At 47.2% G+C, this 25,088-nt stretch overlaps 1 protein-coding gene across 3 annotated transcripts in view; it reads right to left on the reverse strand.

Annotated features, from left to right (window-relative positions):
- The window catches only part of frem1a (Fras1 related extracellular matrix 1a), a 452,495-nt gene that overhangs the window by 102,440 nt on the left and 324,967 nt on the right, over positions 1–25,088 (reverse strand). For all 3 annotated transcript variants that reach the window (XM_038804357.1, XM_038804358.1, XM_038804359.1), the window contains one exon: positions 4,241–4,460. In XM_038804357.1, coding sequence (XP_038660285.1) covers positions 4,241–4,460 — 220 coding nt within the window. The remainder of the gene's footprint in view (positions 1–4,240; positions 4,461–25,088) is intronic.

Here is a 25,088-nt window from a genome sequence, read left to right on the forward strand (position 1 = left end):
AACCTTCCAAGCGATTTTTCACAGTGCTCAGCAAAGCTTTATACCAACAAAAAGAAAGGACGGTAGAAAGAGGGAAAATTGACCGTGGATATCTAAGGAAATAAGGGAGAGTATCAAATTGAAGGAAAACGCATACAAAGTGGCAATGATTAGTGGGAGACTGGAGGACTGGGAAATCTTTAGGCAGCAGCATAAAGCCACTAAAAAAGCTATAAAGAAGAGTAAGATGGATGATGAGAGTAAACGTACTCAGAATATAAAAACAGATAGCGAAAGCTTCTACAAACATATAAAACAGAAAAGAGTGGCTAAGGTAAATATTGGGCCTTTAGAGGATGAGAAGGGAGATTTAATAATGGGAGATGAGGAAATGGCTGAGGAACTGAACAGGTTTTTTGGGTCGGTCTTCACAGTGGAAGATATAAATAACATGCCAGTGACTGATGGAAATGAGGCTATAACAGGTGAGGACCTTGAGATGATTGTCATCACTAAGGAGGTAGTGATGGGCAAGCTAATGGGGCTAAAGGTAGACAAGTCTCCTGGCCCTGATGGAATGCATCCCAGAGTGTTAAAGGAGATGGCTAGGGAAATTGCAAATGCACTGGTGATAATTTACCAAAATTGACTAGACTATGGGGTGGTCTCGGTGGATTGGAAATTAGGAAACGTGACACCACTGTTTTAAAAAGGAGGTAGGCAGAAAGCGGGTAATTATAGGCTAGTTAGCTTAACTTCAGTAGTAGGGAAGATGCTGCAATCAATCATCAAGGAAGAAATAGCGAGGCATCTTGATAGAAATTGTCCCAATGGGCAGACGTAGCATGAGTTCATAAATGGCAGGTTGTGCCTAACTAATTTAGTGGAATTTTTTGAGGACATTACCAGTGTGGTAGATAACGGGGAGCCAATGGATGTGGTATATCTGGATTTCCTGAAAGCTTTTGACAAGGTGCCACACAAAAGGTTGTTGCATAAGATAATGGCGCAAGGCATCAAGGGTAAAGTAGTAGCATAGATAGAGGATTGGTTAATTAATAGAAAGCAAAGAGTGGGGATTAATGGGTGTTTCTCTGGTTGGCAATCAGTAGCTAGTGGTGTCCCTCAGGGATCCGTGTTGGGCCCACAATTGTTCACAATTTACATAGATGATTTGGAGTTGGGGACCAAGGGCAATGTGTCCAAGTTTGCAGACGAAACTAAGATGAGTGATAAAGCAAAAAGTGCAGAGGATACTGGAAGTCTGCAGAGAGATCTGGATAGCTTAAGTGAATGGGCTACGGTCTGGCAGATGGAATACAATGTTGATAAATGTGAGTTTATCCATTTTGGTAAGAATAACAGCAAAAGGATTATTATTTAAATGATAAAATATCAAAACATTCTGCTGTGCAAAAAGACTTGGGTGTGCTGGTGCATGAGTCGCAAAATGTTGGTTTACAGGTGCAACAGGTGATTAAGCAGGCAAATGGATTTTTGTCCTTCATTGCTGGAGGGATGGAGTTTCAGATGATGGAGGTTATGCTCCAATTGTATAAGGTGTCAGTGAGGCCACACCTTTGTATTGTGTTCAGTTTTGGTCTCCTTACCTGAGAAAGGACATATTGGCGCTGGAGGGTGTGCAGAGGAGATTCACTAGGTTAATCCCAGAGCTGAAGGGGTTGGATTACGAGGAGCGGTTGAGTCATCTGGGACTGTGCTCGTTGGAATTTAGAAGGATGCGAGGGGATCTTATAGAAACATAAAATTATGAAGGGAATAGATAGGATAGATGCGGGCAGGTTGTTCCCACTGGTGGGTGAAAGCAGAACTAGGGGGCATTGCCTCTAAATAAGGGGAAGTAGATTTCGGACTGAGTTTAGGAGGAACTTCTTCACCCAAAGGGTTGTGAATCTATGGAATTCCTTGCCCAGTGAAGCAGTTGAGGCTCCTTCATTAAATGTTTTTAAGATAAAGATAGATAGTTTTTGATGCATAAAGGGATTAAGGGTTATGGTGTTCGGGCCGGAAGATGGAGCTGAGTCCACAAAAGATCAGCCATGATCTCATTGAAGGCGGAGCAGGCTCGAGGGGCCAGATGGCCTACTCCTGCTCCTAGTTCTTATGTTCTTAGTTCTTTCACTTGATGTGGCTTGATTACGTCGCATTGTGCACATCTGGATGCAAAGCATCCCTATTGTCATAATGCCGATGTCCTCCTCATGATCTGCCTGGTCTGTGATGGGTAGGAAGGCTCTGCAAAGGGCATCAGTTAAGTAAATCTCTTTATCACGTTTGTGCAAGGAACAAAGAAAAGTACAGCACAGGAACAGGCCCTTCAGCCCCCAAGCCTGCGCCAACCATGCTACCCATCGAAAATATTCTGCACTTCCGGGGTCCATATCCCTCTATTCCCATCCTATTCATGTATTTGTCAAGATGCCCCTTAAATGTCCCTATTGTTCCTGCTTCCACCACCGCCTCTGGCAGCGAGTTCCAGGCACCAACTACCCTCTGTGTAAAAGATTTACCTCGCACATCTCCTCTGAACCTTGCCCCTTGCACCTTAGTATGTAGATACTATTGAGGTTGTAACGTTGTAAATTTAGCGTCATGCGCTGCTGTCGTGCAGATGCAGTGTGAGGCTTCTTTAGAATAGTTAAGGGTGGCTGTAGATCATTTTTAACACTTGTAAGTCAATCATAGATGAAGCCATGAAATTTCTGACATGACTGAAGCAAGGAGTTCATAGAATCATAGAATTTACAGTGCAGGAGGCCATTCGGCCCATCGAGTCTGCACTGGCCCTTGGACCCCACTTAAGCCCCACCCCTCCACCCTATCTCCTTTATCCCCGTAACCCAGCAACCTCACCAAACCTTTTTTTGAACACTAAGGGCAAATTAGAATGTTCAATCCACCTAACCCGCACATCTTTGGACTGTGGGAGGAAACCGGAGCACCCGGAGGAAACCCACGCACACACGGGGAGAACATGCAGACTCCGCACAGTCTGGAGTTCTTTTTCGATCTGAGCATAACGCGTTGCCGTGTCAGTGGGGGCTCTTGAAGCAAAGATTATTGGTCTGCCATTATGGATGCAGACTGCGCCAAGTCCTTGCTTGGAGGTGTCTGCTGATATAAGTATGGGATCTCGAACGTCAAATTATTGTAGCACCGGCAGAGCTTCGAGCACTTGTTCAGTCTGTTGAAAGTTGTGTTGCTCCTGCCAGGATAGGTAAGTGGGCTGGCCACGTTAAATTGCCCTTAATTGGAAAAAAAATTAAATGATGGAGCTGTATAAAATGCTGGCATTAATGGCATTCAAAAGACATCTTGACAAACACATGGATAGGATGGGTATAGAGGGATATGGCACAAGGAAGTGCTGAGGGTTTTGGCAAAGGTTGGTATCATGACCGGTACAGGCTTGGAGGGCCGAAGGGCCTGTTCCTGTGCTGTATTGTTCTTTGTTCTTAACAGATGGGTCAATAACCAGGAGACATAGATTTAAGGTAATGGGCAGGGGATTTAGAGGAGATGTGAAGAAAAACGTTTTCATGCAGAGGGTGGTTGGAATCTGGAACTCACTGCCTGAAATGGTGGTCGAGGTGGGAATCCTCACAGCAATTGAAATGCCATGCGAAGCTGTGGGCCAAGTTAATGGGATGAGAGTAGATAGATGCTTGGTGGCTGGCACAGACATCAAGGGGCTAAGGGCCTCTTTCCGTGCTGTAAAAACTCTATGAATATCCTAAACCACCTGTCCAACATCGTTTGAAAATTATTTATGGAATCAGCTCCCATTACATTTTCAGGCAGAATGGTCTGGATCTCATCAAGCCTGAGTTGAAAAAAAAATCCCCTCACTCATCTCCAGAGACTTTGTAATGAATTTGAATCTATGATCTTCAATTATGGTGAGTCATTGTGTGTTTTTAGAGTGAGTTAATTTACCTGTTTACTCTACCAAAACCTCTCATCATCTTGGAAATTTTGATTGTCCTCCATAGTATCTATATTCCTCTATTGGTTGTCTCTTTACCTATTCTATTCTTAGGTGAACGGTCCTAGCTTTTGAAACATCTGTCCCTAACTCATGGCCCCCATCCCTGTTAACATACTGGTAAAATTCCTCTGTAGCCTTTATGTTTTCCTTTTTTCCCTCCTTGCTTCCAAATTAATGTCGGGCTCATGACCTCTGTTTTTTTATTTTTACACATTATTCCTTTTCATTATACAACATTGCAATTCTAAATACCGTGCTTCAGTTGATCCATCGTGAAGTCAAGCACAGTGAGCTTATCATGAGTGTAGATTAGTTGTTTGTATTGAACAACATTGTTTCCATACATTCCATTCATGATCATTCCGTGGTCAGGTTGCTGGCTTATAGTGAACATCAAGCTGTCAGATGGCACATCTAGGTCGACCACATTGATTATTGATGGATCCAATTCACGCATATGTCCTTCAGATACCTGGAGAAAACAACAAAATAACTTTTTGTAAGTAAGATAAAGTTGGAGACGTGGTCGATAAAACACAGGTTGTAGAGCACATGAAAACAGATGACACTACCCGCCTGTGAAAGGCTGCAGGAGCTGGGGATAAGGGACAGGGCAGAATTAAAATTTACATAACCCAATGTCAACTCAATGCATACACACCAATCACCATTTTAATGACAACAATTATCAAGATAGCCAAGTGTCCTGCTGTGGAAAAATGGAGCTTTATTAACATATTTAAATTTCAACACCAAATTGAATTGATTTGGTGTCGGCGGCATAGTAGCACAGTGGGTAGCACTGTTGCTTCACATCGCCAGGGTCCCAGGTTCGATTCCCGGCTTGGGTCGCTCTTTGTGTGGAGTCTGCATGTTCTCCTCGTGTCTGCGTGGGTTTCCTCCAAGTGCTCCTGTTTCCTCCCAAAAGTCCCAAAAGACATGTTATTAGGTAATTTGGACATTCTGAATTCTCCCTCAGTGACCCAAACAGGCGCTGGAACATGGCGCCTAAGGGCTTTTCACAGTAACTTTGTTGCAGTGTTAATGTAATCCTATTTGTGATAATAAAGATAATTATTGGGGCAGCATGGTGGCACAGTGGGTTAGCCCTGTTGCCTCACGGCGCTGAGGTCCCAGGTTCGATCCCAGCTCTGGGTCACTGTCCGTGAGAAGTTTGCACATTCACCCCGTGTTTGCGTGGGTTTCGCCCCCACAACCCAAACATAGGCAAGGTAGGTGGATTGAACATGCTAAATTGCCCCTGAATTGGAAAAAAATGTATTGGGTACTCTAAATTAATTTTAATAAAATTATTATTAACATGGGCTTCGAGAGCATCAAGAAAGTAACTAGTTGAACAGAGATTGGTCTTGCCGTTATCTGGAATAAAGATTCAGCGCTCTGGGAAGAAGATCACAGAAAGCTCTATCCACATAGCAGGAGGTACAGATAGACGTACATCTTGTTGGAGAACCAGTGCTTTTGAAGGCTGAAAATGTCAAATCAGGTGGTTGCAGAACTCTGCAGCCTCACAAAAGGCTACTGCCCCCAAATTCTTGGTTTCTAGCTCTTTCCAGGCTACTGGAGACACAAGGAGGCTCTCATGGACAGCTGCATATGCCTGTATAAGGTGTCTGACAGATAGAGTGTTCTGAACTCAGAGATATACAAGACTCTCGGGAGAATGAAGATGCGCTCATTTACATCTTGTTTTGGCTTCCCACAGGATGCCAGTGATTGTAACAGGTGCTAATCTAAGTAACCCCAGACTAACCAGGAGCAGTCATCAATTGTAAGGGATTTATTCTATCATTACACAACTTTCCCCATATGTTCCGCCTTGGAACAAACCTAAAAGGTTGGACACAAAGGATACAAACCTCAAACCATGCAACTGTCACGCGAGAAACACTGTTAGGGCCATCTTAACCCTTTAACCCTGTTTGAAAAGCTTAGGGATCCTTGAATGGTTTGCTGGTGAATATTTATCTTTTTTCCTTTGAGTATCACAAATAATTAAGCAGTGCTTAAAGCAGAGAGATAGTCCATGAAGCCCAAGTGATCCATTTCAGTGTTATTCTCTGTACAATCCTTCTTCCATTTGCCTTCATCTAACCAATCAGCAAAGTTTATGTGTTATGTGTTTCAATAACTTCCTCTTAAAGATATCTTTGTTATTAGACTCAACTACTGAGGCAATGAATTCCACGTTTCCACTATTCTTTGGGTAAAGACGTTTCTCTTGAATGTTTTGTTAATTTATTAGTCATCCCTGATTTTGGTCCGCCTAAAGTGGACCTTAGCAAACCCTTTCATAATCGGAGATATCTCTAGCAGGTCACCACTCATCCTTCTGTATTCTCTAGAAACATGCCCAAGCCTGCTCAGGTTTTTTATGGTGATTGTATGCTCTCAGTTCTGATGGACCAGATTTGAGACTGAGCACAATGACCAAGGAATGAATAAGAGTCTCCAGCAAAATCACAAACATCAAATACATGTACAAAACAGCTATCGTGATCAGGGAAAGTAGCTGGTTATTGTTTCTAGTAAATAGTGTGGAAAGTAAAAGCACGGCAGGGAACCTCAGCATGTGGAAAGCACACCTAGCGCTGGGTGGGAAATCTTGGACATGCCTCGTGGTCTGGGTGACCGTCTATGCAGGAAGTGTCTCCAGCTCGAGCAGCTCAAGCTTTCAGATTTGACCGGCGGCTGGAGTCACGACGGGGGCATCAGTGAGGCAGCCAGCTTTGTGGATAACATGTTTCTGGATGTGGTCACCTGTTGCAGTTTAAGACAGTGCACGCAGAGAGGTAACTGCCAGGCAGTCAAGGAAGACCAGGCAGTTTTTATTGTGAGTGCATCTCACCCTTAATTGGCTTTCTGTTCCAGTTCCTCTGACGAGTAGCCAGAGCCAAGTCCAGCGCTGACATGGGGTGGCAGCTGCTCAGGAAGGGAGGAAGGAAAGTGAAAGGGCAATAATGGCAGGGAATTCAATAGTGAGGGAATAGATAAGTATTTCTGCTGCCACACACGTGACTCCAAGATGGTATTCTCCCTGCTTGGTGCCACGGTCATGGATGTCAAGACTTTGAGTCTGCTGGGTGAACATCTTGGTATTAATGACATAGGCGGAAAGAGGGATGAGTTTCTGTGATGGAGTTTAGAGAGCTGGAAGAGAGATTGAAAAGCAAGACCTCAAAGGTAAGGGGCTGGATTCTGCGATTTTCAGGCGATGTTCTGACGCCGGCGTGGGATTGGTGGGGTTTTACGACTGAAAATGTAGGGCAAAGCAGCCACCGATCCTTAGTTTGGCTGGGGGCTAGCCAGCAGGCAGTGTAGAGCACCCGGCTCTAGCTGCTGATACAACTGGAGAATTGCCAGGTGCGTGGCCGTGCATGCGCACAGCGGTGGCCAGCAGCGGCCGCGCCGTGCAACATGGCACCGGCTGCGTGCGGACCAGGCCTGCCAAATAGTGCTCAACCCTTGGCCGGCCCACAACCCCCAGACCACCCCCCAACAGTGCCCCAACCCCTGCCAAAGTCCCCCCTGCCCGCGGATCGGCTCTCCCCCGACTGTGGCGACGCTGGACTGAGTCCGCAGCTGCCACACCGAGTTCCCGACAAATAATAGTATGAGAGACCCACGATATCGGGAACTCAGCTGGTCGGGTGCGGAGCATTGGGGGGAGGGTCTCTGCCAACGTCCTGAGGCCATCGATATGGCATAGCTTTGGAGGGGCTGTGCATCACAAAAGTGATATACATAAATGATCTGGAAGAAGGTATAAGTGGTCTGATGAGCAAGTTTGCAGATGATAAAAAGATTGGTGGAGTTGCAGATAGCGAGGGGGGCTGTCAGAGAATACAGCAGAATATAGATAGATTGGAGAGTTGGACAGAGAAATGGCAGATGCAGTTCAATCCAGGCAAATGCGAGGTGATGCATTTTGGAAGATCTAACTCAAGAGCAGACTATAAGGTCAATGGAAGAGTCCTGGGGAAAATGGATGTAGAGAGAGATCTGGGAGTTTAGGTCCATTGTACCCTGAAGGTGGCAACGTAGGTCGATAGAGTGGTCAAGAAGGCATACAGCATGCTTGCCTTCATCGGACGGGGTATTGAGTACAAGAGTCGGCAGCTCATGTTACAGTTGTATCGGACTTTGGTTAGGCCACATTTGGAATACTGCGTGCAGTTCTGGTCGCCACATTACCAGAAGGACGTGGATGCTTTAGAGAGGGTGCAGAGGAGATTCCCCAGGATGTTGCCTGGTCTAGAGGGTGCTAGCTATGAAGAAAGGTTCAGTAGGTTAAGATTGTTTTCATTGGAAAGACAGAGGTTGAGGGGAGACCTGATTGAGGTCTACAAAATTATGAGAGGTATGGACAGGGTGGATAGCAACAAGCTTTTTCCAAGAGTGGGGGTGTCAATTACAAGGGATCACGATTTCAAGGTGAGAGGGGGAAAGTTTAAGGGAGATGTGCATGGAAAGCTTTTTACACAGTAGGTGGTGGGTGCCTGGAATGCTTTGCCAGCGGAGGTGGTAGAGGCGGGCACGATAGCATTATTTAAGATGCATCTGGACAGATATATGAACCGGTGGGGAACAGAGAGGTGTAGACCTTGGAAAATAGACAACAGGTTTAGATAAAGGATCTGGATCGGCGCAGGCTGGGAAGGCCGTAGGGCCTGTTCCTGTGCTGTAATTTTCTTTGTTCTTTGTTTTCTTTTGTCCCCAATTTCGGCACGAACGTTGATTCTCTGGCCGATCGCCGAATGCGATTTTGACGTCACCGACCAGAGAAATCCGTCCATTATCTATTTTACTCCCTGTGCAATGTACTAGTTAAATGACTGGAGAGATGGTGGAGTGGAACATTTCTGAGACATTGGACTGTTCCTGAGGAATGTAGGATTTGTACAAGCCAGACAGGCCCAGGCTGGGCCCAATATCTTCACAGGGAGTTTTGCTAGTCCTGTTGGAGAAGGTTTAAATTAGCTTGGCAGGGACTGGGGACCTGGGAATAGATTCAGAAGGGAGAACATTTAGAAACGAAAGGCAGTAAATCAGTGTGTGGGATGTATTTGGGCCCACCACCACCAGATGCACATCTGATACGTCCACAGGGCTGCTGAGTGCTGGATCAATCAATTCTCTGGGACTTTGTCTCAGTTACTTTCTTAAAAAATAGAAAGCACCCGGCAATTCTCTATGCATTACCACTCACACCGTTTTATCCCTCACCTACTCCCCATACCTATACATGCCAACGCATGCCCATCATCCTATGGCCTCTTTGAGTCCCGAGGGCAACTCAGTACAACACATTCTATCTCATGCCCACCTATCCATTACTCTTTGCCTTTGCACACACAAAGGCAACTTGCCCTGTGTCTACCATGAGCGGACATCAGATGATTGCTGAGATTAAATAAAATAAAGTTCCAAATGTCTTTTACGGACCTCAGTATAAAAAGAAACACTCATTCAGGAAAGTCAATTTAATACATTTAAATCCCCGCAAGTTCTTGATCCTTTATAAAAACTAATATTTGTATTCATATCCCACATTAAAGACAGCTAATTGTTTAATAATCTCTATGCGATATCAATCATACTGTGAATTTACAGTCTCTGATAGATCATGATGGACTGTGGAATGCAGTCAAGCAGTCAGAATGCTATAATGTTCTCAACAAATAGCTATGAAATTTCAAGCACAAGACTTTTTTCAACACAGACACAGGTAGGCTGTCCTTTTTTCAATTGTTAGAGGGCAAGTGGTTTAAATAATTGGACAGCATGACCGTTCTACAGGCGTTCAATAAATAGTTATATCTACTTTTTAAAAAATCAGAACTCATACATTATGCAATAAGGCTCATGGACCAGTAAAAATGGGAACTGTTTGAACAGAGCACAGGGTTCAAATAGCCCTGCTGAGCTTGGGTTTATCTCATGCGTGTGAGTAACATCCCATCTTGGGGAAAAAATAGGGTCTATGGAAGTGGAGGTGGGGTTTCTAGATCCTGGTCCCGTCCATAATTATTTTTTTTGATAAACATTTTATTGAGGTATTTATAGTTTTATAACAACAACAAAATAAACAATGTACATGAAAGTATAAACATAGTGCAAAAGCCATCTTCCTTCCATATAGGTCCCACCTTTACTAACCCCAAACCCCCCTTCTGCTGACGATTAATTTTCCCCAAATAAGTCAGCGAAAGGCAGCCACCTCTGGGCGAACCCGAACATTGGCCCTCTCAAAGACAACTTGATTTTCTCCAAACAGAGAAAGCTAGCCATGTCAGTAAGCCAGGTCTCTGTCTTCGGGGGCTTTGAGTCCCTCCAAGGTAATAGTATCCGTCTCCGGGCTACCAGGGAAGCAAAGGCCAGAACGTCTGCCTCTTTCTCCTCCTGGATTCCCGGGTCTTCCGACATTCCGAAAATCGCCACCTCTGGACTCAGTGTCACCCTTGTTTTTAACACTTTGGACATGACATCCGCAAACCCCTGCCAGACTCCCCTAAGCTTCGGGCATGCCCAGAACATATGGACATGGTTAGCTGACCCTCCTGCACATCTTGCACACCTATCTTCTACCCCAAAGAAGCTGCTCATCCGAGCCACTGTCATGTGAGCCCGGTAAACGACCTTGAACTGTGTCAGGCTGAGCCTGGCACATGTTGTGGACGCGTTGAGTCTACTCAACACATCCGCCCAGAGACGATCCTCAATCTCTCCTCCTAACTCCTCTTCCCACTTGCGTTTCAACTCCTCGGTCTGCATCTCCTCTGACCCTATAAATTCCTTGTAAATGTCCGAAACCATCCCTTCTCCCACCCACATTCTGGAAACTACCCTGTCCTGTGTCCCCCTTGGGAGCAGCAGCGGGAAAGTTGAGTCCTGCCTCCGTAGGAAGTCCCGCATCTGCAGGTACCAAAACTCATTTCCTCTCGTCAATCCAAATTTCTCCTCCAGCTCCCTCAGACTACGAAAGCTCCCTTCCATAAACATATCTCCCATCCTCTCAATCCCTGCTCACTGCCATATCCAGAACCCACCATCCAGCCTTCCCGGGGCAAACGGGTGATTATTACAGATTGGAGACCAGACCAATGCTCTCTCCGCTCCTACAAGCCTCCTCCATTGCCCCAGATTCTCAAGGCCGCCACCACCATGGGGCTGGTGAAGTATCGTGCAAGCAGGAACGGGAGAGATGCCGTTACCAATGCCCCCAAACTAGTGCCCTTGCATGATGCCGCCTCCACACGCTCCCACACCGACCCTCCTTCCACCACCCACTTCCATAATTGGCAGCGCCCGCCCGCCTTTCCCTCCGCTCCAGCATCCCCTTTTTTACTCGCGGGGTCTTACTTACCCACACAAAGCCAATGATCACCTTATTGACCCGTTTAAAAATGACCGTGGAATAAAGATGGGGAGACACTGAAACACAAACAGAATCTTGGGATGATCGTCATTTTCACTGTCTGCACCCTCCCAGCCAGTGACAACGGGAGCGCGTCCCACCTTCGGAAATCGTCCTTCATTTGGTCGACTAATCGGGTCAAATTTAGCTTGTGTAGCCGTTCCCATTCTCACGCCACCTGAATGCCTAGGTACCGAAAGCTTCCCCCTACCACCCTAAACGGCAGCTCCCACAATCGCCTCTCCTGTCCCCTTGCCTGGATCGCAAAAATCTAATTTTTCCCCATATTCAGTTCATAACCCAAAAATTGGCCAAATTCTCCCAGAATCCTCACAATTTCTTCCATCCCTTCTAGTCCAAAACATATAGGAGTAGGTCGTCTGCGTATAGCGAGACTCTGTGTTCCACGCCCTCCCCCGGACCAGCCCCTTCCACCCCTTGAGGATCTCAGCGCAATTGCCAGCGGCTCTATGGCCAACACGAACAGCAGTGGGGAGTGAGGGCATCCCTGTCTCGTTCCCCAATGCAGCCTGAAATAGTCCGATGTTGACCTGTTCGTCGTATGCACGGAACAGGAGCCTGATGTCATAAATACATCCAGGTATATGATGGTGTGCAGACAGGCAGTGATTGACACACAGGATGACCAGTGAACACACAGAACACAGCAGCCAATCATCAGACAGGACACAACCACGATAAAGCTAGAGGGCACTCATTTTCCCGCTCTCTCGGGATCCAGCCTCTGAGACAGTCAGAGCTCGTGAGCAGCAACTAGAACGAACACCATGTGGTAGTCAGATGGTCTAGTCAGGTTAGCCTCAGGTCTCCAGTCAAGTCAGCATAGTGTCAACCCACAGTTAAAGCATGTATTATAGTTAAGTGTTCAATAAAATCGAGTTGCATTTCTTCAAGTGTTGGAAGCCTGTCTCTCTCACCACTGCAGTAAACGCAGTCCTCGCAGTCCCAGCTTACCCAACACATCATGGTACCAGTGAGTTATGCTCAAATTTGACGGACCTACGTTGAGATAATCTGCCTTTAACCAGCGATCAGCCATCCGTTAATATGGACAGCGTCCGCCCTCCCCCGCAGCTCCGCATCGCCAGCAACCTCGGTGCTAACTGGAAGATTTTCAAGCAGAAGTTCCAGCTATATCTTGAAGCCACTGACCTCGAAGCCACATCGGATGCCAGGAAGATCGCTCTCTTCCTTTCTACAGCCGGGGTCCACGCTATCCACATCTTCAACTCCCTCACCTTTGTTGAAGGCGAGGACAAGACGAAGTTTAAAACAGTCCTGCTGAAGTTCGACAGCGACCGTGACATCAAAGTCAATCAAAGCTTTGAACGCTATGTGTTCCAGCAGAGGCGTCAGGGTAAGGATGAACCTTTTCAGTCCTTTTTAATCCATTCCCGCATCCATTCATGCAACTATGGCTCCACTTCCGATTCCAAGATCCGGGGTCAGATCATTTTCGGGGTCCACTCCGATCCCCTTCACCAGCAGCTCCTAAAAGTTAAGGAGCTCACCCTTACCATCACCATCGAGACCTGCGTCCTCCACGAGCACGCTAACAACCGGTACTCCCATATCAAGGCAGCAGAAACGGCACGGCAAAACCCCCACGATGCGGAACGGGTGCAGGCCATCAAACAAATGTCGGGCCAGAGTCTGGATGAGGGCAGCCATTTCATGCGTTTTTCCCGGGTTCCAGCGCATGCGTGCAACGACCAAGGGGACGGCGAGGCCAACGATCGAACTGCACAAATGCGCACGTCGTTCGACCGCACTGCGCGTGCATGGTGGTGCATGGAACGTCCTGACGGCGGCGCCATGACGTGCTCCAACTGGGCTCTGCCCATTTAAAGTGGCAATGTCCTGCAAAATCTCACGCTGTCTCCAGTGTGGCAAGCTTGGCCACTATGCAGCCCTTTGCAGATCTGCTCCACTGCCCAACACACAGCAATCCCAGCCACAGCACAGGAGCATCTGGTCGGTACAGCAACCCGTCTCAGACTCCGACCCCGACAGTCTACCAGACCCCGACACTAAGGGCTTCACATCCCCATTCCGGGTGGGCATCATCACCAAGCATACGCTGCCTTTATCAACGATAGTGAAACAACTCCCAATAATGACCATTGATTCGGACGCCGAGTGGTGTGCCACCCTTATGGTCAACAAGGCTCGCATCCCCTTCAAGCTGGACACCGGCACTTCAGCAAACCTCATTTCAAAGTCAAGCCAAGCATTCTTCCACCGGCCTGCCAGCTCCTCGACTATAATGGCAATGCCATTGCTGCCAGTGGCTCATGCCAGCTTGCGGTGTCCCATTGTTCTTCAAAAGCAATGCTGTGTTTTGAAATCGTAGGAACCAACAGAGCTTCCCTGCTCGGTGCTCGGGCCTGCAAACTCCTGAACCTTGTGCAGCAGGTTCACACCATGTCGTCCGCAGAGGCAACGGCCTCGCCAGATGTTAACTTCCAAGCCCAACTCGATGACACCATCGCACAATACCATAGCTCAAGCAAAAGAGACTCTTCAGCCGCATGAAATGGTGACCTCCCCTGGTCCAAAGTTGGTGGTGACCTCTTCCATGCCAAGGGCCGAGACTATGTCCTCCTAGTGGAGTACTTTTGCAACAACCCCGAGGTGGTCAAACTGACTGACCTCACCTCAGCAACAGTAATCAAGGCATGCAAGGAGACTTTTGCCTGGCATGGCATCCCACTCACAGTTATAAGTGATAACAGCCCCTGCTTCTTCAGGCAGGAGTGGACAGAATTTGCCCGGCTGCACAATTTTCGGCACGTCACAGCAAGCCCCCACAAGAAGGGGAGTAGAGACAACCCTGGTAATTATAGACCTGTGAGCCTTACTTCGGTTGTGGGTAAAATGTTGGAAAAGGTTATAAGAGATAGGGTTTATAATCATCTTGAAAAGAACAAGTTGATTAGCGATACTCAACACGGTTTTGTGAAGGGTAGGTCATGCCTCACAAACCTTATTGAGTTTTTTGAGAAGGTGACCAAACAGGTGGATCAGGGTAAAGCTGTTGATGTGGTGTATATGGATTTCAGTAAGGCGTTTGATAAAGTTCCCCACGGTAGGCTATTGCAGAAAATAAGGAAGTATGGAATCGAAGGTGATTTAGCGGTTTGGATCAGTAATTGGCTAGCTGAAAGAAGACAGAGGGTGGTGGTTGATGGCAAATGTTCATCCTGGAGTTCAGTTACTAGTGGTGTACCGCAAGGATCTGTTTTGGGGCCACTGCTGTTTGTCATTTTTATAAATGACCTGGAAGAGGGTGTAGAAGGATGGGTTAGTAAATTTGCAGATGACACGAAGGTCGGTGGAGTTGTGGATAGTGCTGAAGGATGTTATAGGATACAGAGGGACATAGATAAGCTGCAGAGCTGGGCTGAGAGGTGGCAGATGGAGTTTAATGCGGAAAAGTGTGAGGTGGTTCACTTTGGAAGGAGTAACAGGAATGCAGAGTACTGGGCTAATGGTAAGATTCTTGGTAGTGTAGATGAACAGAGAGATCTCGGCATCCAGGTACATAAATCCCTGAAAGTTGCCACCCAGGTTAATAGGGCTGTTAAGAAGGCATATGGTGTGCTAGCCTTTATAAACAGGGGGATTGAGTTTCGGAACCACAAGGTCATGCTGCAGCTGTACATAACTCTGGTGCGGCCGCACCTGGAGTACTGCGTGCAGTTCTGGTCACCACATTATAGGAAGGATGTGGAAGCTTTGGAAAGGGTTCAGAGGAGATTTACTAGGATGTTGCCTGGTATGGAGGGAAGTTCTTACGAGGAAAGGCTCAGGGAATTGAGGTTATTTTCGTTAGAGAGGAGAAGGCTGAGAGGTGACTTAATAGAGACATATAAGATAGTCAGAGGGTTAGATAGGGTGGACAGTGAGAGTCTTTTTCCTCGGATGGTGATGACCAACACGAGGGGACATAGCTTTAAATTGAGGGGTAGTAGATATAGGACAGATGTCAGAGGCAGTTTCTTTACTCAGAGAGTAGTAGGGGTGTGGAACGCCCTGCCTGCAACAGTAGTAGACTCGCCAACTTTAAGGGCATTTAAGTGGTCACTGGATAGACATATGGATGAAAATGGAATAGTGTAGGTCAGATAGGCTTCAGATGGTTTCACAGGTCGGCGCAACATCGAGGGCCAAAGGGCCCGTACTGCGCTGTAATGTTCTATGTTCTATGTACCCCCGGTCGAATGGGAAGGTTGAAAAAGTGGTCCACATTGTTAAAAGACTGTTGTGCAAAGCTGCTGACTCGGGTTCGCATTTCAATCTGCCGCAGTTAGCCTACAGGGTGACTCCTTTGTCCACTGGGCTGTCCCCAGCGCAGCTCCTAATGAACCGCACACTGTGAACGACGGTGCCGGCTATCCACTATCCTTGACAACTTCCCGGTCCTACAGAGGATGCAACAGTCTCAGGCCCAATGAAAGTCGGCGTACAACGCCCACGCCACAGATCTCCCTGATCTGGTCCCTGCTGACCGAGTTTGTGTTCAGCTACCTGACGGTGACTAGTCTGCCACAGCTGTGGTGGTTGAGCAAGTGGGCCCGAGATCATTGCCTGATAGCTCCTTTCTTCGGCGTAATAGGCAGGCACTGTGGCAACCTCCGCGCCCGCCACCTAACCGTGATGTCCCGCCTCGCACGCTGGTTCCTCAGGATGCGTCCTTCCACAAGGCCACCGACCTGCCAGTTATTCTAACGACCTCTACATTGGAGACAGTTCCGCCCGTTCAAGTGCAGGTGGCCCCTGACCCTCCCTTGAGGCGGCCAACCAGAATTTGTCGCCCGTCACAGAGACTGAATTTATAGACTGAATGTTGCATTGCCTTGTGATCTCATCGTTTACACATCTATCTATATTGTTTTTTTCCCAATGTGTTATCTGCCCTCTATCTGCACTCGACACCTTCCCATGTAAATACGTTAGCATATTCTGTATACAGTCAAGCTCCTGTACACACACACTATTTATTGACCTGAACATATTTTTTTTAAAACAAAAGGGGTAGAAATGTCATAATATACATCCAGGTATATGATGGAGTGCAGACAGGCGGTGATTGACACACATGATGACCAGTGAACACACAGAACACAGCAGCCAATCATCAGACAGGACACGACCACGATAAAGCTAGAGGGCACTCATTTTCCCGCTCTCTCGGGATCCAGCCTCTGAGACAGTCAGAGCTCGTGAGCAGCAACTAGAACAAACACCATGTGGTAGTCAGATGGTCTGGTCAGGTTAGCCTCAGGTCTCCAGTCTCCAGCATAGTGTCAACCCACAGTTAAAGCATGTATTATAGTTAAGTGTTCAATAAAATCGAGTTGCATTTCTTCAAGTGTTGGAAGCCTGTCTCTCTCACCACTGCAGTAAACGCAGTCCTCGCAGACCCAGCTTACCCAACACATCACCTGATACAACAGTCTGACCCAGTCAATGAAGCTCCGCCCAAATCCAAACCGCCCCAGTACCTTCCACAGATATTCCCATTCCACCCAATCAAATGCCTTCTCTGCGTCCCTTGTGACCACTGGGGGCATCATGATCACATTCAGCAACCTTCTTACGTTGGCCACCAACTGCCTACCCTTAACAAATCCCGTCTGATCCTCCCAAATCACCTCCGGAACGCAGTCTTCAATCCTAGAGCACAAGATTGTGACCAACAGTTTGGTCACATTTAGTAGGGATATCGGCCGATAGGACTCGCATAGCTCCGGGTCCTTGTCCCACTTCAGGATCGATGAGATAGTGGCCTGTGACATAATGGGGGAAGCTCCCTTTCCTCATTGAATGTCCTCATCAACACTGACCCCAATATCCCAGAGAACTTTTTACAGAACTCCACTGGCTACCCTTCCGGCCCCAGGGCATTATACGACTGCATGGCCTTCAGTCCCTCTGCTATTTCCTCCAACCCGATCGCCCCCCCCCACCCCCCACCCCCCCCCCCACCCCCCACCCCCCCCCCCCCCCCCCCAGCCCTTCTACCAACCCCCCCGTCCACCTTCGGGAACTTCAGCCCCCCTAAAAAGTGCCTCATCCACTCCAGCCCAGCTGGGAGTTCCGACTCATATAACCAGCTGTAAAACTCCTTGAATGCCTTATTAACCCGTGTTGAATCTCGTGACGCGACTTTTCGTCCGGCGTCACTTCGTCCAACGTCACTTCGTCCACGCCTTTTGGTCCTACGTCTTTTTGTCCGCACGTCTTTTGGTCCAACGTCTTTTTGTCCGATAATTTTTTTGTCCAAAGACTTTTTGTCCAATTGTAAATAAACTCCTTAGAAAACAAGGTATAATATCTTGCACAATATCTTTGTGTATAATGCACAAAACTATAACGAGCCTCGTTAAAGGATTGTTATTACCGTTCTCTTTCCTTTAACGAGCCGCGTTAAAGGATTGTCATGACCGTTCTCTTTCCTTTAACGAGCCTCGTTAAAGGATAGTTATTGTCGTTCTCTTTCCTTTAACGAGCCTCGTTAAAGGATAGTTATTACCGTTCTCTTTCCGTTCAGTTGTTATTGTATCGTTAAAACCTCATGATAAAGTAGTATACTCATTCTCTCTCTTTGAAATTGCTAAAATTAAATGTAAACTTTCTGAATTTGCCCATCCCGAAATGGCAAAGTTCATTGTGTCCAACAAGAACAAAAGAAAAGTAGTTGATGAAAGTAATTATATCTACGATTTTCATTCAAGCAGTACAGAACTAGGAAAAGAATACTGGAGATGTGAGAAAAGAAGGCTGTGTTCAGTGCAGATTCACACGGTAACGGAAAACAATGAGCCGAAAATTATTTATTTTTCTAGTGAGCACCTTCATCCAGCTGATATAGATTTGTTAAATGCTAGAAAAGCAGTTGCAGAAATAAAGCATGAAGCAGTGGAAAACATAGCAGCAAGTTCGCGTAACATTCTAGCGGCCAAGTTTACGCAGCTAACAGAAAATACTGGCTCTCAACTTCCTAGGTTGCCCGTCGTTTCAAGGACTATTCAAAGGTGCCGACAAAACAAATCTGGATTTCCCGCTAATCCAGCGGCTAGACATGGTTTTGAAATACCTGATGAATATTGTAAACTTGATAATGGCGAACAGTTTCTGAGATACGATTCGGGCGTCGAGGATCAACAGCGCTTACTAGTATTTGCATCAGAAAGTGCTCTTCAGGATATAGCATCATATCGTCATTGGTCATGTGATGGAACCTTCAAGATTGTGCCAGAACAGTGGTTTTAACTGTTTTGCATTCATGTACAAGTTAAAGGTAGCAGTTTTCCACGGGTCTTTGCATTAATGCCGAATAAAACAAAGCAGACATACGAATTGTTTTTTGAGCAATTGAAAATTATGAAACCTAATGCAGATCCGCTTGATATCATGGCAGATTTTGAAGTTGCAGTTCACAAGGCATTTAATGCATCATTCCTTCATTCATCTGTCGTGGCATGTTTGTTTCATTTCAGCCAATCAGTGTTTCAAAAAATTACAGATTTAGGCCTCAAAGAAAAATACAATACAGACTCTGAATTCTGTCTTAAAATTCGATGTTTCTCAGCATTAGCCTTCCTCCCCGTCGAAGATGTCGAAGAGGCTTATGAAGATTTAATAGACGATGAAGAAATACCTGCTGAATTCATCGTTTACTTCGACTTGACTTACATAGGCATTGTGAGAGGACGTGGTGCTAGACGAAGGAGAGAACCACCTACATTCCCGATAGCTGTATGGAATGTTAATCAGCGTATTCTTCAAGATCTACCAAGAACAAATAATGCTGCTGAGGGGTTTCATTCTGCGATAAAGCGTTCGGCAGGTGGAGCACATTTGAATATTTGGAGAATAATCAAAACTCTGAAGGAAGAGGAAGGGTTCGTTAAAGGCAAAAAGGCTCAAATTCTTCGGGGAGATCCGTCAAATTCATGTACGCGATATAAAAAATTAACTGAACGCCTCAGAAGATTGGTCACTGAATATGGTTCAACAAGAAAAAATGATTTTTTGAGGAATGTGGCATATAATTTGCATCAATTTTAAGTGATATCTTATCACTTTTAGTAATTTTTAGTAATAAGTTAACTTTTAGATAGTTAAATGTTATTACTTTTCTTAAATAACTCTTTTTATAAATACATCTTTCCACTGTATTTTACTTGTATTTTATCAATAAAATTCTCATAATAAATCATTAGTTCTGTGAATCTATCATTGAAGATATTATACCTTGTTTTCTACGGAGTTTATTTACAATTGGACAAAAAGTCGTTGGACAAAAAAAACATCGGACAAAAAGACGTAGGACCAAAAGACGTGGACGAAGTGACGTTGGACGAAGTGACGTCGGACGAAAAGACATAGCACCGTTGAATCTCCAACCAGGTTCCCGTCCTTTACTTTCCCTATCTGCCTGGCAGCCTCCCTCTTTCTAAGCTGCTGCGTAAGCATTCTGCTGGCCTTCTCTCCATGTTTATAAATCCCCCGCTCTCCTTCCTCATCTGCTTCACCGTCTTCCCTGGAGTTGACAAGCTAAACTCCGTTTGTAGCCTCCATCGCTCCCTTAGAAGCCCTGCCTCCGGAATCTCCGCATACCTCCTGTCGACTTGCAATATCTCCTTTATCAGTTGGTCCTTCTCTGCTCTGTCTGCCTTCTCCCTGTATCGAGATCAGCTCCCCTCTAACCATCGCCTTCAATTCCTCCAGAGACCATCGCTGCCGAAACTTCACCCGTGTCGTTAACCTCCAGGGAGTTCTGAATACATTTCCGCAGCCCCCCGCACACCTCCACATCCACTAAAAGTCCCACGTCCAGCCTCCAGTGCGGGCGCTCGCTATTCTCCTTGCTAACCTGTAGGTCAACCCAGTGTGGGGCATGATCCGAGATTGTGATCGCCGAATACCACGTGTCCACTACCCCCGTAAGTAGAGCCCTGTTCAAAATAAAAAAGTCAATCCGGGAGTACAATATATGCACATGTGAGTCGGGGAACTCCTTCAATCTCGGCCGCCCAAATCTCCATTGGGTCCACACACCCCCCCCCCCCCCCCCCCCCCCCCCCCAACCATTTGCTCCATGAACCCCTTTAGCTCCTTTGCTATTGCTGGCACCCTGCCTGTCCTTGAGTTCGACCAATTGAGCCCAGGGTTGATGACTGTGTTAAAGTCCCCCCCGCCATGATCAACTTATGCAAATCCGGGTCCGGGACCTTCCCCAACACCCTCTTTATAAACTCCACATCATCCTAATTTGGCACTAGTACCACCGGCAGCCTCTCCAGCTTCTCACTGACCATAACGTACCAGACTCCCACATCCGCAACTATTCTTCCTGCCTCGACTAACACTCGCTTATTAATCAGGATCGCGACCCCTCTAGTCCGAGTGTCCAGCCCCGAGTGAAAAACCTGTCAGACTCATCCCTTCCTTAATCTAATCTGATCAGTCACTCTCGGGTGCGTCTCCTGTAACATTATCACATCCGCCTTCAGTCCCTTTAAATGCGCGAACATGCATACCCTTTTAACCGGCCCATTTAGCCCTCTTACGTACCATGTGATCAGCCTGGTTGGTGGGGCTTATCACCACTCCCCTCGCCGATCAGCCATCTCGTTTCTTGGGCCAGTCTCCAGCTCGTGCCTCACGCATCTGCCAGCCTTCCCTCAGGCAGCCTGCGCCCCTGACTTCCATTCTGTCCCTCCCCCGTCAGCAGAACATTTCCCCCCTCCCCCCAGTAACTGCACTATGTAAACCAACCCCTTCAACAAGCATAACATTTGCTCACCCCCCCCCACTGCACTTCCATGAGATAGCCGGCCAGCTAGCTATGTGACCCCCCCGCCCCGGCTCGGACACAGTTATGAAAAAGAAAAACAATCCCAACACAATTGCCCAAAAATAAAACGCAGAAAACAAAGAAAGGATCAAACAGAAGATCCAACATCTAACAATCACACCTCCATCCCCCATCAGTGCAAATGTTATCTTCAACTCACTCAGCTCTGCAACAAGCCCCAAATCAATACAGAAGGCATTACAGATAACGTCCGAAAAACAAAAAACATTTTTAACATGAGTGCTGCAGCAAAGTTCAAAGACCTCAGTCCGCCACCAGTCCTTTCCTTCTAGCGAAGTCCATCACTTCCTCGGTGACTCAAAATAAAAATGTTGCTCCTCATACATGACCCAAAGACGGGCCAGATACAACAGTCCAAACTTCACCTTTTTCTTGAAAAGGGTGGACTTTATCTGATTGAACCCCGCTCTTCTCCAGGCCACATCCGCACTCAGATCCTGTTAGAACCGCACGATACTATCCTCCCATTTACAACTCTGTGGCCCACCGTAAAATACGCTCCCTGTCCAAGTACCTGTGGAATCTCACCACCATTGCCTTTGGTGGGTCCCCCACTCGCGGCTTCCTCGCGAGTGCTCTGTGAGCCCTGTCCACCTCCTAGGGTCGGGGGAACGTCCTATCCCCCAGTAGCTTCTTGAACATGCCCCAGAGTCCGCTCCTTCGGACCCCTCCGGGAGACCAACGATTCTCAAGTTCTGCCAGCTATTCTCTAGGTCCTCCACCTTCTCCAGGACCTTTCCTGCTGGTTTATCAGCATCCCCACCTCCAGCTCCACTGCTGTTTGATGTTCCTCATGCTCAGTCAGTGCCTTCTCTACTTTCTGGATCTCCCGGTCTTGGGCATCCAGTCTAAGTTCCAGCCATGCAATCGATTCCTTAATCAGGTCCAAGCATTCCTGTTTCTGCTTGGCGAAGCCCCCCTGAATAAACTGCATCAGCTGCTCCGTCAACCGCTGGGCCGACAAGCCAGGACCCCGGTCGTCCGCCATGCTTTCTCCTGCTGCAGCTTCAGCCCAAGCCTTCTCTGTTCGCCTATTTCTTCCTTTACGAGCACTTCTGGTCCGCCTCTTCATGATGTAGGAATCCACTCCACAATTGCCTCCACCATCAATTCACTGAATCAAGTCCGACAAAAAATCGGGGGAAGAGGTCCAAAAGTCCGACCCGAGCAGGAGCCACCAAATGTGCGACCTACTCCTTCAGAGCCGCCACCGGAAGTCTTCCCATCCACAATTTTTAAAGGTGCTCAGACTCTACACAACTCTGCAAAAATCTCACCAAACATCGTGTTCTGTTGATGGCCACCCTAACCCAGCTTTGAAGTGACCTTGACTATTTTGTTCAATGACAGAGGTTGAGACCTTAAAATCATGTGGTCCTTTTCACCACTGGAATAGGGGGTTGGCTACTGTACTCTGCCAATTAGTTCTCCAAAAGTGATATCTTTTGAATATGGTTATATGGGACAATCAGAAACAGACAAATTCAAGCATTATATGAAACTTCTTATGTGAATAACATCCCCCATAGGTTACCCAATATGAGGCCAACTATGATGCAAATCCTGGCGATGCTTTTGCCCAAAATTTGAGTTGTACATGTTCCTGCATTAGAACTCAGAACCGCAGATACACATGAAACCTCAAATGGGGCAAGAAGTGAACAGGTCTAATGCACTCAGTGGGCGGAATTCTCCGCTCCCGGGAAAAATCGGGAGGGCCGTCGTGAACTCGGCCGAGTTTCACGACGGCCTCGGAGGCCGCTCATCGCCCCCTATTCCCCCCTCCTGGCGGGGCTAGGAGCGGCGCTCCGTAAATCTCGGTCGCGGGGGCGTCGCAACGAGAATGACGCGGCCGGCGCGCCTAATGACCTCAGCCGCGCATGCGCAGGTTGGCCGGCTCCAACCCGCGCATGCGCGGCTGACGTCATGACGCTGATGGCATGAACCCGCGCATGCGCGGTGGCTATCTTTCCCCTCAGCCGCCCCACGAGACGTGGCGGCTTGATGTTGCGGGGCGGCGGAGGGGAAATAGTGTGTCCGATTTGGACGCCGGCCCGATGATCGGTGGGCACCGATCGCGGGCCTGTCCCCTCCCGAGCACAGTCGTGGTGCTCTTTCCTTTCTAGGCCACCTACAAGCCCCAAACGGGCTTCTCACTCCCATTTCACGACGGCAGCGACCAGGTGTGGGAGCGGCGATTCTTCCGAGCCGGGGGGGGGGGGGGGGGGGGGGGGGGGGGGGGGGGTGAATCGCGGGGGGCACGAGGGGGTCATGAATTATGTCGGGGGGCCCTCACGTGATTCTCCCACGCCGCGTGGGGAGACGAGAGAATCGCGCCCAGTGAGTCTCATCCATTGGGAACACATATTGAAAATCTGTTACAGTCTGCACATTGTTCCTGTAGCTAAAATTAATGGTTGGAAAATAATGTACAGTATGTGCCTGGATTTCCAATATAAAATGTGAACAAGCAAGGCCCATAAAAGAACTATAAATTCAGAAATTAGTCTAAAAAGGTCAATATCATCATCTCATTGTTCCTTGTTCAATAAAAGTTGTAGACATTTTTGAGGAAAGTGTAATTAACTTCTCCCTGACAATAATTTTGCTATTAAATAAAGCTGTGCCTACCTCTATCTAACATTGGGAACTGTTGACAATCCCACCTCATCTGCCAACTGTTATTTTTGCTGAGTCCCGACCATGTACACCAGATCCATCAGAGAGACTCAGGTCAGAAAACATCTTGTTTTGCTACATCTATATTATGTAGTAATTAAACCGGCTTTAATACTAATGGGGATAAATCATGGCAAGCTAGAATGTGGGTAGCCACATGAAGCTCCAGTACGGTACTTGACAGGCTATTGTACTCACTGTGCTTGGACTGGAGAGCATGGTGATGGGGATTGACCTGGGCTTTAAATCAGCAATGATAATTACTTTCCAGCACGTAAAATGTGTACAAGAGGTCAATGAGGGTAAGTTCTTTCACAATGCCTTCAGACTTGACTAAGTTTCTGACACTCAGGGCTGTAACAACCTGGAGGCGAGTTCTGTGTTGTGAGCAATGGCTTTGTGGGTGGGTGGTGCCTTGAAACACCTGAAAGTCCAATCAAGGGTTCCAATTCTAAATGTCAGTGTGGTGGGGAAGGGGGAGATTTCATAGCGGGGGGACGGGTACAGGGTAGGTGGTAGGTTCGGATGGGTCGCAACCTAATTCTTAGAGGGGGGGAAATGGGTGTGTCTTGATGGTGTTGGGTGAGGTCCAATGATGCTCAGAGGAACAGATGATGAACGGAGGAGGTGGTCAGTGGGAGAGCTTGATTGTTGGCGGGTGGCCTCCATTGGTTGTGGGGGGTGGGTAACAGGATGTTTCATGGGGGGAACAGAGGTTTCATGAGGATGGGGTAACTTGGTAAAACCTTGGGTCATATGAGTAAACACTCCTCCTTCTGGCCCACATGCAAAGTATGCTGGTGAGTTTGAGGCAGATTGGGTTGCTGTTTTGGATTTTTTGCATTTTATGCTCTGATACAATACTAAGTTATTCATTTTTGTGACACACAGGTCTCACTGTTCAGGCTTGAATCAAGTATAAGATGACTCCTCTTACCTGAGGAAATATACTATCAGCATGTTCCTTCATGAGAAGAGATTGTGGGGAAAGAGGTTTGTTTTTCATTTGAGGAGACAATCGAGCCAGTGTTGAAGCTAAATTATTGGTAGCAAATTAATCTAAGACATGATCA

This window comes from Scyliorhinus canicula, chromosome 8, assembly GCF_902713615.1.
Source record: "Scyliorhinus canicula chromosome 8, sScyCan1.1, whole genome shotgun sequence".
In the NCBI taxonomy this organism is placed as follows: Eukaryota; Metazoa; Chordata; class Chondrichthyes; order Carcharhiniformes; family Scyliorhinidae; genus Scyliorhinus; species Scyliorhinus canicula.